The sequence below is a fragment of the Morchella importuna genome (assembly GCF_003444635.1).
Source record: "Morchella importuna strain M04M26 chromosome Unknown Morimp01GS001, whole genome shotgun sequence".
Lineage (NCBI taxonomy): Eukaryota > Fungi > Ascomycota > Pezizomycetes > Pezizales > Morchellaceae > Morchella > Morchella importuna.
In genome coordinates this window covers 168,217-180,745 of record NW_025763398.1, presented here as the reverse complement: position 1 = coordinate 180,745, position 12,529 = coordinate 168,217, and the positions used below count along the sequence as shown (strand labels likewise).

The 12,529-nt window shown below is 48.2% G+C and overlaps 3 protein-coding genes across 3 annotated transcripts; all 3 read right to left on the bottom strand.

Annotated features, from left to right (window-relative positions):
• Positions 1-2,892: 2,892 nt before the first annotated feature.
• Positions 2,893-3,282, bottom strand: LAJ45_00033 (uncharacterized protein; the record flags this gene model as incomplete). Its single annotated transcript, XM_046109636.1, has 1 exon — positions 2,893-3,282. One exon carries the CDS (start codon positions 3,280-3,282, stop codon positions 2,893-2,895), a length of 390 nt encoding a protein of 129 aa, XP_045976329.1.
• Positions 3,283-4,419: 1,137 nt separating this feature from the next.
• Positions 4,420-5,541, bottom strand: LAJ45_00032 (uncharacterized protein; the record flags this gene model as incomplete). Its single annotated transcript, XM_046109635.1, has 1 exon — positions 4,420-5,541. The coding sequence occupies one exon, from the start codon at positions 5,539-5,541 to the stop codon at positions 4,420-4,422; it is 1,122 nt and encodes a 373-aa protein (XP_045976328.1).
• Positions 5,542-9,461: 3,920 nt separating this feature from the next.
• On the bottom strand, positions 9,462-10,634 carry LAJ45_00031 (uncharacterized protein; the record flags this gene model as incomplete). The annotated part of the gene is made up of 6 exons (XM_046109634.1): positions 9,462-9,501; positions 9,556-9,567; positions 10,027-10,104; positions 10,158-10,185; positions 10,375-10,570; positions 10,623-10,634. 6 exons carry the CDS (start codon positions 10,632-10,634, stop codon positions 9,462-9,464), a joined length of 366 nt encoding a protein of 121 aa, XP_045976327.1.
• Positions 10,635-12,529: the final 1,895 nt, after the last annotated feature.

Here is a 12,529-nt window from a genome sequence, read left to right as displayed (position 1 = left end):
TCTCCGGCGGAGTGGCAGGCCGGCGCGACGATACGGTACGGTCGGCAGGTTGGTTTGGTTGGTTACACCGGGGGTGACTTATGGGAATGAATATGGATTGGGACCGGATGGGAATATGATCGAATAGGTAGATGGGGGATGGATGGATGGGATGGGCCGCCAATACGCAATGCCTTACGTTGATGTGCTTGTTTTTTTTCCCCCCCTTCGATTTCACTTCTCTCGTCCCTCGCTCACTATTTCCCCTTCCTCACTTCTCCAGCGAGATACACGTGCAAAAGTAGGTCTGTTTTGTGCGAGTGCAGTTCCGGGGGGTTGTGTAACGATCACCGTCGATCCCCACCGTCCTTAATGAACCCATCATCTCACAGTAAGTACCTACAATACCTACTCTACACAGCCAGTTTCCAGTTCGCGAATAGATTGGTAGTGCCCTGCCTATCGGAATATTCTCTGCTACAGTTATGCTGCTGCCTAGATCACTTAAACCTAGGGCTGACAACAACGAGGATGAATTTGCCCCCCTTATCCCTTAAGTTCTACCTACTCTGCTACCTAACCAGCGCTGCCTCCAGATCAACACGACCTGAAATGAGCGCCCAGTGAAAACGTGGTCACGTGACCACCAATTTGTGGGTTCCGGATTATTCTCTTGACGACAATGAATGCGAGTTGGTGTAACGTGGGAGTGGAGCTTGTTTTTGGCAGACGGACACGTACTCGCGCTTTGCTCTGTGTATGGCTGGATGGATGGAGATGGATGGGGCGGGACGTAAGACGTGTGGTGGGGGGGTTGTGCTCGTAGAAGTACATGTAGGTAGGTAGGGTAGAGTATATGTAGCGTCGCTGTACCGTACCTGCGCTGGAAGTTGGAGTTGTGAAGTGCGTCATGTGATGTACTTCTGAACAGAGCTGCGTGTGGTTCTGGGGATGCGTCTACTCTACATACGTGGGCGAGGATAAGATCTATAGCTACTCTAGATCAGATCCGATACGCGCAGCATTGCAATTGGTCCGGACTTTGTGGGGATACGGCGCGGCGGCGCCAGCGGGTATAACGCGCTGTCTCCGGAGGTCCGGACTAGTCCGGGGGATATGATGCCCGCACGCACGAATGGGCGGCGATGGCATGGATATACGGGGCTCTTGTCATTGGCTACTACCTATAGCTACCTATCGAGCGATATGTATGCAGGTTAGGAGCTCTTGCCAGGAACAGCCAAGACGCAACCTGGTTATGCAATGCAGTTACGGATATGGATATGGATATGGATATGTATAGACGCCGTAGGGCTGACACCCCCCGGCCACTCTCAGTCATCTAAGATAAGAGAACGATAGCAAGACAGCGAGACGGCTTTGGAGCTAGCTTTGGAGCTAGAAGGTGGTGGATGTGATGTGGTGCGTTACTCGGACCCCCGGTGGGCAGCTGAGGGGAAGCTAAGGGTTCCGTACCGGGGACTTAAATATATCGATTGAAGGCTGAGAGACTTGTAATCACAGTAAGACGGGTAGGTCGGCGTGGGAGGATGGGTAGGAGGGGTGGAGGGGGGGAGGGGGTGGGTTGGTGGGTTGGTGGGTTTTCCGGGGGGGAGGGGGTGCCGTTGAGATATGGAGGTGGGAGATAGATCATAGATCTCTGGGAAGGTGAGGTGAGCTAGGTGTGTATGTGGGTTGGGTTGAGAGGGTGTGTTAAGACTGGGAGTATAGGAGACTACGGGGGCGGGGGTGGTGATGTGTGGTGGGATGGTGGGGTGGAAGTACCGTATTGCATTTGATTTACTGGTACAGCTCTCTAGAGAATTCTACGGGCGCCGTGTTAGTTCTGGAAGATCTTGTCTGGCATATTTAGGCCGTACGGCGCCGAGGCTGTAGCTACCGGACGTGGTACATGGTGTTTCCGGTGAAGCATATCGCAATTATATAAGAAAGCTCTCATAAGCTTATCTTTCTTGATCTGATCTGGGTAGCTATGTAGCTGTTTTATATACCGTGTCAGATGGGATGGGGATGTGGGGTTTACTATATGTGCTCTTTAATTGACACTTGTTCTTCCCGTAGGTTCTATCTGTCGATATTGGAGAGGTTGCATGTTGTCCATACTTGATGATACACATTCACTATCATAGCCCTCACTTCGTACAATCAGATCTAGACCATTTCTTAGCTAGCTACAGCCTGTGCGTCTCTCTATCTCCCAAAGAAAACAGCATTGACGAGCTGGACCTCTCTCTGGCTTTACTCGACCTCCATCTCCCTCCCGAATATATAGAGAAAAGCCAAACCTATCATAACCCCACCCTCTCGCAATTCCATCCACACCAAACCTCCAGCGCTCGCTCAGAGGGAACAAAAGTCTGTGGTTTGCTAACATTGAAGTACCTCTCTCTAAATTCCATCCGCCTAGCAAAATTTGGCCACCGCGGTGGTGGGTGGAGTTATGATGGATAGGTTTTTGCTGTATATGTATATGAACCCTCCTGCCTCAGAAGTTACATCCCAAAACCGGACTATTGCACTGCACTGGGTTTGTTAATAGAATCACTACTGCCATCAACGAGCTAGCTGGCCGTACATAATGTAAATACCACATCATGGTCATGATCGTGCCTTCCAATCCAATCCATTCCCATACCTAACCCCCCCCCCCCAGTATTTTTCTTTCTTTAAAAAAGTGAAAGGAAAGGGACCCCCATAGCCATAGCCAACCGAGCTGAATTAAACGCCGGAAATACAAAAAACCCACATGCACCCAGAATTGATAACGAAAGAAATAAAACATCACAAACGGAAGGAAAAGAAGCGCAGAGAATGGAAAGTTAAAAAGAAATAAAAGTAGAAAACAAATAAAACACCCACTACCCACTACCCACTACCCACTACCCACCCTCCCTACTGCTCCCCCCTCCACCATCCCCCCTCCGCCCCATCGCCTCTCTTCCGATGCCTCCCCTCAAACCTCCTCCCATCCGGATACGAGTCCTCCGGATAATGTCTCACACTCACGACCTTCGCCCAGCTCACCTTCTTCCGCTTCTTCCCCACCTTCTTCTCCTCATCTGGACCGAGGGGGCGCTTCAATGACGGCTTCATCGCAGTGGTCGTCTTTCCGGTCTCGTTCTTCTCTTTCGTCTTCATCTTTCCCGCCTTCTTCCCAGCGCCAGCCCCACTACCCTCCTCACCCTCCTCTTCCTCGCCATCAGAACAAGACCCACAGCTCGACCCACCACAGCTAGAGCTCGAGCTCGACGAGACGTCCTCATACAGCGGCCGCTCCACCATCAGCAGCAGGTACAGCGCGTGGTCCGAGATTGTGCGCTCGTGCGGGGTGGTGGTGCGCGGGGTGCTGCGGGGGCCGGGGGGAGGTCGGCGGCGTCGCGGTGGAGGTGGGTGTATTGCTGTGGAGCGGTGGGGGCGGTGGGGGAGGCCTGCATTTTTTGTGGACGGTGATGGGGGTTATGGCTGGGCTTGTGGTGGGTGGTGGTGGTGGTGTTGGTGGGATATATTTAGGACTGATGGGAGGGGAGGGTTAGGTATGACGGCAGGGTGGTGTGGTGGTGTTTGTTAAACGGTGATCCCGGGTATGTAGGCAGGGAAGCAGGTTTTGAGGTTGACGTTGAGGTGATTGTGGTTGGTTCGTTGGTTGCGAGGCATCGGGGTGGCTATTGGAGGAGTGCGCAGCGGTGCAGTCAGGTGCAGTCAGGTTGCGGTGGGATGGGTCAATGATTGCGGAGCCGCTATTTGTGGTGGTCGGCAACGGAGATGCGGATAGAGGTGGGATTGGAGAGGCTATATATGGAGATGTAATTATCATGGACAGGAGAGAAGTGAAAGAAAACAATACCATGGGCGAGGCACCTACTCTGGAGGGATAGGTAATGCGGTGGCTGTAAAAAGAAATGATCGATAGCTGTACTAGGGTGTAGCGAAAAGTGGTCAGAATCTGATAAGACAAATACACCTATTCACCGCAGCATTCACTTGTCAGATCCTGATCACTTACCCTCAACACCCGGTACATACATGGCTCATCACTCGGGTTGCGGTGGCAGGTATACAGTGTGGCTTTGGCTATCTGCGTTCTTTCACTTTGACCTTGACCTGCTTCTTCTTCGTTGGGGCAATGCTGTCATATGGGCTTGTCTACTATATATACTTTCATGGGCAGAGCTTGAGCGATTGAGATTTCCTTCTGTGATTCGTCTGGGAACAAAATCTACACTAAACTCCTGCTTCGCTCCAAACGCCCCAGTCCGCCATAAACCTTGCCTTACACCACTCACGGCGGTATTGTCTGTAATAAGGTACTAGCTAAAGAGGAGATATGAAAAGAGATAGGATAATACTGCCAATTGAACAGAGAGAAAAGACGAAACAAAAGATGCCTAATTCTACAAAATCCACCCCCACACCCCTCTCCTATTCACAAGGCACAGATTTAGCTCCCCGAGCCTCCGCAAGCCGTGCACTCCTACGACACTTTTTAACCAGCCCCACCACCACCACCTCCTCACCATCCCCCCTCTCTTGCAACCTCCTCTTCTTCCCGTCATCCCCCGCAGCAACTGCCGCCTCTATCTCCTCCACAACCCCGCCTCCATCCCCCTCTCCCTCTCCCTCTCCCACCCCCTCATCATCACCACCCCACCCCCCCTCCCCCGACGCCACCAGCGGCGACGACGCCCCCTCACGATACCCCCAATCGCCCCCACTACGCACCCCCCACCCGTCCCCGCCCCCCACCCCCGCATCCGGCGTCAGCACCAGGTACCGTGGCAGCACGGGCGACATCTGGTCTTCGCTGTCGCTTCCGGCGCTTTCTGAAGCGGGGGTGGGGGTATATGTTACGTCGTCCTCCCCTTCTCTTCCTTCCCGAGTAGTGGGGACATACTCACGACCACTCACACCGCCGCCACCATAACGGTCTTCCTCTTCTTCTTCTTCCTCCGCATCACACGCCCCACCAGCACCAACAACCTCCAACTCCAACACAACACCCGTCAAAAAGTCTCCCATCGCCGCCATGCGCCACGAGGCGTGCCGCTCGCAACCAAGATACGGGTCGCGGCGGAAGCGGATGATGCTATTGTCGCACACCTCGGCCTCCGAGAGGATCTCGAGGCGGTGGCGGAGGGTCGTGAAGAATTGGGAGACTGTCATTCCCGCTGGCTGGGGGCGGGTGGAGGTGGAGGTGGAGGTAGGTGTGAGGGGTGGGGGGAGGAGCGGTAGGAGGAGTGGGGCGGGGGGGAGGGGGGCGGGGAGCTGCGGATTGAGGGGGTGGGGTGGGGCATTGTGTATAGTTGTTGTATAGGGCGGGGGGTGTGCGGTGTGAGGGAGTGTTTGCAGCGGGGATTTGATCGAGGGGGTGAGGAGGTTATAAAGTACTCGAACACTGCAGTGCTTCTTGAGGAAGTGGCATTCTATTCCTTCCAATCCGTCCCCCCAGACACAATAGGTGATTTCATTTCTATTGACATTACCATAGCCATAGTCCTCACCCCGTACGCCATTGACATTGAACCCGCCAGATCTGACACCCATAGAATCATAACCAGGCTCTACACGCACAGTGCAATAACCAACCAACCCAATTACATACTCAGAGGGTTCTCGACTGTGTCGTATGGAGGCCACTCATGAACAATCACTCGGGCCAGCTGATAGTGGCAGGGTTAGGGTTGGTGGGGTTTTGTATTGGCTGTTAATTTGTTGTTCCTGGCAATGCGAATAGGAGGAGATTCGAAGCGTAGCCAACGGATGAATGGTGGACTGAGAGTGGTATGTTGTGCGTGGTATATATCGACGTGGGGTTTTGCAGTGGGGTGGTTTAGAACGGAGTTGGAAATAGGTATGTAGTACTGCTCTAGCTAGCTAGCTGGTTGGTTGGTTGGTTGAACTGAGAGGTAGATGTAGATAAAGTGCTTAGGATGGTAGGTAGGAAGGTAAGCCGGAGGGAACTCGAGGGTACGTTTCTGTCAGAATAACGGTACCTATATAACGCCACCGTCGTACTCCAAACTAGGAAAAATTGAATCGTTAACCCTCCCTGTCCTCGGTTTCTGGTTTGCTTTTAATGCTTCTCTTGATCGGCTTGGGGCTAGGTTATGGTGAGGTGTATGGTACACGTGGGGTGGAAGTAACGTTTGTGGCTCCTGGTTTCTGCGGTTGCGGAATGAATATTGAACCACGGCTCCTAGAATCGAAGCCAACTACTCATCCGCCTCTGCTCCTCAACCTCAGCAAACCCAGATACATATGTAGGACATAATCTTCCGACACACCACAACCATACGAAACGAGCTTAAAAAGCTTCCCACGCACCACCAGCCACCACGAAACCCCCTCCCCCCCCCCGGCGCGGTGGGGACAATATCTTTCAAGGTGGTATTTATAAAACGAGTGATATTTAATGATCGATCACCGGGAATCTTGATGTCAATCCGGTGAGTACAGCGGTGGGTAATAAGTCATCAGACGGAACGCCACCAAAATACGCGTTTGCAGGAAAAATTGTGGCTAGGTCGTCCGATGACTTATTACCCACCGCTGTACATATAGAAACGAGTAAGTCCTAGAGCTGATGTCCGTATCGGGATTTATAGCAAAGTGTTTCTCTCAAACTCCTGAGGATTAATAACAATAATGATGCAAGACGGAGGTGAAAAAAAAAAAAGCAGAAACCAACAGCTTCAAGTAAATGATATCCCCAGCCAGTTCTACACGGACTACGTACTAGTAATAAGCCGCCACTCATTGCACACACGACTTACCCAACCAGTCCATGCAGCAGGAGAGAGAAAAAAAAAAGGAAAGGCATGTCTCGACGACACTGGCTTCCCGCTAACGACATCGGCAGGATTTGAACCTACGCTCGCGAACGAAACAGATTTCTAATCTGTCGCCTTAACCACTCGGCCACGATGTCCTGTTTTGGGGGTGCCAGGATGGCTTCGAATCCGCGCTAGGCTAGGGTTCGGGGCTAGCTGAGGTTGGTCCGCGAATATTTGGCTAGGATCCTTGCGATTGTGTCTGGAACGAACTCTCCCTGGTTACTGGATCAGGTCCGTCCAGGTAGTCCTGCACTTCCGTACGGGGGTGTGAAGGAAGTTTCGTTTCTTGCCAAGGCGACTATGTACTACTAGCGCGTTGGCACGAGAGCTTAGTAAACTAATATAGCCGGAGTTTATCTAGAGACCAACGCCCGAATAACACATCAGGAAGCCCCATGTTAAATCACCGTAGTACCGTTTGCCGTTTTCTCTGGTAGAAACTACGGGTTCAAGTTTCAGGGCAAAGAGGAAGTGGGTCACTTTTAAGTGCGCTCACAAACCGTCACCCATGCACACCCACAGTGCTTACCAATTAGTTCACGATAACAGCCTTTTGAGTATTTGACAGTCATTTGAGTGCTTAAGAGTCCTTTTCTGTATGTACAAATAATCAAGCAAGCTTATTGACGCACACCATATATTTGGTAGCAACACCCAGGTTACTCATGACCCTAACTTTTCCACTTTGAAAGTTTCTTTTTCTTTGACAACTCGACAGGCTGCGGAACACCTGCTTCGCCGATGGTCGGTTATCCTTCGCTCATTGGGACGTCCTTTCAAGCCGTTACGCATTATCTATTGCCTCTATGAGTACTGAAGCAGACTTCAAAGTATCCTCTCATGAACAATAATCCCACTTCATTGTCTTTATTGCCGTAGCCGTTAGGGAGTTAAGACAATCAGTCAACCATCTTAAGCTTGGGCTAAATCCCCACCCCCGCTCTGTTATCCCATCCAGAAACTCAACTCTCATTTACCTTGCCTCCGACAACGTTAGCCGGGCTGGTGAAGGCGTACCGCTGGTCAACGGAAATATTGTCAGTGCATCCTTAGATGTACACAGAATAAATGCACCTTAGACTTTTGATGGGAAACGCGCAGGTACTGCTTGTCTTGACTGGATCACTGATGTTAGTACTTACTCTGGTTTATAGAAATTAAACAAGCTGATCATTCTTGTTTTAGTCAATAATGAACAGCAATACACAAGAAACATCCTAATCTGCGAAGGGTAACTGGCAATGCAATTGGTGGCTTGGGCGCTTCGTACTCGTCGAGTCGTTAGTGAAAAAGATAATTTTCAAGGAGGGAAAAGGTGATGAGTAATTTATGTGTTGCTACCAAATCTTATAAGTATATAGATATACCGATATGCAATGTGTTATTTAAAGGTTTTGATTGGCTAGGTTTGAGAAGTTGGTGATTAAGATTGCTTTTTTTGAGTTGCTAACACATTGATTTTTTTTTGATTGATATATTGATTTTTGCTTTTCTTGAGATGATATCATGATATTGATTTTTGATTTTCTCACTGGCAGTAGAATATAATAGTATTGATTTTTGCTTTTTTTGTGACAATATAATCATGATTGAATTGATTTTCCTTTTTTAGAGCAATATAGTTATAATTATATTAATTTTTGTTTTTCTTTACTAGTATACGATATCAGGGTATTGATTTTTGCTCTACTTGATACAATATCACATTATCAATATTTGCTTTCAAGTTTCTCAGTACGATATAATCATGATAACATTGATTTTTGTTTCTCTCTATAATTAGTAGATTTTGGTATTATCTTCCACTCGGGGATCCTCCTCAGATTCCATCCTTGAACCTGTTCCAACTCTGCCGTATTCAAAGTTGTTCCTGAATCCAGGCCCGAGCCGTTAAAATTAGCAAGAGATTTTGCTGATGAAGTATTAATAGACCAATGTGAATGCAGGTATACTTGAAATCAAAAATTAAAAGGTTATTTTTGTTAATTTTTCATTAGATCCTTCTACATTAATATAAAGTTTTGAGTATACCCTTCCTGGGGCTTCATTCTCATACAGAATTGCACTAAAATATAATATATGATGGATTATCCTCTCCGGCCGAAGGCCGGCAGCGACTTGTATGTAGTATACGTATGCATCAATAAACTTGCTTGATTATTTGTATATACAGAAAATGACTCAATTACTTAAAAAGTTGTGAACGAATTGGTGGTTTGTGACCACACCCATTAGTGACCCACTAAACCCTAGCCCTGAAAGCTAAGCCCGTATTTCCTACTGTAGTTAATCACTAGTTTTCGTACTATATCCCACGGCCACAACTACACCTCTCTGCAAGCTGCTGGCTGAGTACGGCGCAAAGAGAATAGGAGGCTTGCTACAATAGCACACCGACAGATCACACTGCATTAGGAGATCTGACCCGATTGCAGACCTGAATTGTTTACGCCAGCAGGGTACTAAAGACCCTCGACTGTTGTCCCCCACGGCGTCAAATGCGCCTCCGGCTTCTCTTAACTGAGCTGAATAGACCTACCCGGTTTCTATTCCCATATTCCTGCATAGCCACAGGCCCCCAGATCGTCGCCGACATGTATATCTAATTGTTGGATTATATATTAGATTCACTCATCGAACCTTGGGCCCAGAAGTCAGGAAGACGTGAAATCTGAGCAATAAAGTGAGCCAGAACCCTATTAACCCTATAGTCAGAGAGACTCACGCAGCGATAGAACTGGATTCCAGACCGAGTGATATTCTATGACCCGGAATTCATTTGACTTCAACGGTCTTTTCTGCCTGGCGCCGTCCGGAGATATAGAATCTTTGTTCTTAGCTAGGAACTACCGTTGAAAAGTGTTGTAATCCGCGGTATGCAGTTTCTCTGGGGCTGCACACCCAGCGGACTAAACTCCGTGGCTAGTTTGAGCCCAGCCGCCAGATACGCGAGGTGTATTCCCCAGACCCCAATACTCCTTTAGCACGGCGTCTAACTAATATCTACTAGGTACCACCCTCAGAAAGACTTCATGAAGTTCAACACAAGAAGGTTGAATACGTACCGATCTGGCCAATTGACGTTACACGATCTCAAAAAAGAACAGGAATTTACCCCGCATAACCGTGTCTTGCATGTGACCCCCTTCCTTAGAAGACGTTGTTATCTTTAGGTTTTGGGGGGATAATAAGATACAACGGGATCGTCGGAAAGCCGCATGAGGTTTCAGAATAGAGAAAGCTTTTGGATGTGAAGGGGATAGATTTATTGTTCCTAAAGAAAATTAAAAGAGTGAATCTACTTTGAAGTTGCTATTTACACCCCACCTTCCGTCGGGTTGCAGGATTTCCAATCCTTGTTAATATTCCCCGCCCCCCACTCTTGGTTTTATACAGGGCTGAGCCTGGGTGGGGCTGCCATAGCTCCACGGCGTCCCAGAAACCAACGCTTATTAGACTTGAAGCTCGATATTGATCTGGCCACGAGCTCTTCCCCGCTGCCGCATAGCTTCGGATCTCTCAGCTATCGTCGTCGGAGTCTCACGCGTTGTTCCATCATCTTTTTTCTGCCGGGTGTAGTACCGCTGCTCGAGTGGCACCGGTGTTGTCGACGAGGTAAATGAGCGCGCAGCGTATGTGGGAATGTATGGATTTGGTGTTGGCGGTGCCGGTTCTTCTAAGGCCCCTTGGCGGCGGAAGGAGCAGGGAAATGATAAGAAGGATAGTCGGGAGGATTTTTTCTGTAACGGTCATCTTAGATAGTGTTTAGATGAGAGACGAGGGGGAAGAAACCTTGAAATGCATCTTATCTTATCTGCTGGTTCTGGGGTCCAAATAGTTTTGTCTGAAAATCTTTGCGGCGAAGAGCTGATAATGACGGTAATTGAAGATGATTGCCAATAAATATCTCTTTGATTACCAGAACCTGGGGTCCCGGGGGAGAGATAGATCTAGTAATGATGACAGTAGTCGAAGAGGTGGATAAATATCTGGTTTCGAAAAGTTGAGGGGTGATGGAGTTATATGGAACTCCTTTATAAGAAGCATCTTTCATGACGTGCCCATACTTGAATGGAATGTAAGCCTCAAGTCTCAATAAGAGCGATGTGGCCCCCACGTCTCACTTCACCCACCTGACCAACGCTATGCACACCAGACAGACGCGATGAGAAACAAAAAGGCAAGGGTGATATGCAGGCTCAAACAATTATGATGTATCGGAGGTGCTGTTACCGATTGGTTGATCACCCACAAACCTACAGATGCGAGACCCAGCCGCGCATACATACATGTATCTACATATTTTCAGCACTACATGGCGATTTCCATCCGGGGATTTTGTTTCGTGATGCCGGCCGGAGATATCGAGTGGCTTGCTCAAGCTGAGACATGATCCTCGTCGCGCAAAAAGAAAACCTGCCGATAATGACGTCGTAGATCATTGATTCGCTTGATATCCAGAGCTTTTACCAAGCTGAACCAAAAATTAAACTAATAGAGATATATTCTAATAGGCATATTTAAATCTAAGGGGATCTATGAACACTTACTGTGTTCTTTATAACCAACAGCAAATGCTATCGACATTCGAATTTCCCAGCGATCGTAAATGAGTGACAGTCCCTTGCGCGTTAACTAGAACAACAAGGCCTTGCCTCCCACACATATCCCCATATGCAGATGGTCAGTATCTCTTATAGGTTTTCATGTTTTGAGTGGGAATGGTGCTTTAGAAAGAAATATGTGACATTATTTCCTTGTAGATACGGAGAATTAAAAACAGTATGACAAAAATGAAATGGTTCAATTTGAGGTATTTGGAGAGAACCAGTTCCCTTGGTAGATAGCATACGGTAACTGCAAAACCGAGTAAACTTTAATCGCTTTCGGGTGACCTATGATATATGATCCACGCTAGTTTGAACTACCCCACGTCGTCCCCAAGACAGGTAGCAAGGTCTTCGCATAAGACGTCCTCAGATTGAAAGTGGTCTTCTTCCGACTATTAGGTCCTCTTCTTACATTACTCCCACCCCCTACGCTACCAAAACTGGGCACGAGTAACTACTAGCAGACAATTGTACAAGCCAATGACTCGAATCCTAATCACCTCCGTTATCAGGAGCGCAATGCTAGCCCGAGCCTGGCTTTTCCCCCGGTTAAAAGCATTTGCTCATATTAAGCACTACCTTGGAAGGGCTGTTCTGCTATTATTGGGTGCTATCATCATAGAATATTAGTTAGGCTCCTTGAGGGGTTCACCCTTCGGATTCCATTGGACCTCATTAAATGATTTTGTTTCACCAGTGGAGTTCCTTGTTATGAGGGTATGTGAGTAGGATGTGTACTATTCCAGATGATGTAACGCGCTGGATTGACGGTAACCTTGTGCTTTGTGTGTGTCCAACATAAAAAAGGCCTTGAATTAGAATTTATGATATCAAATATCAGTACATCGTACTACGTCTGACCAAGGATATATTTTGCTGGACTAAGGGAAGATCTTCGGATTTCTGGTAGACACTGTGGTGTGAACTCCAATGTATATGTAAGAGATCTATCATCATCTAGTAGTAGATAACTTTAGAGCTATTAATATGCAATTAGTCTATATGATCGACTAGAAACTTGTATGATGACGGAAGGAAGACAAGTCGAAGGAGGTTTCTCATCAAAAAGGTCTCAGATTTGGTGCATAT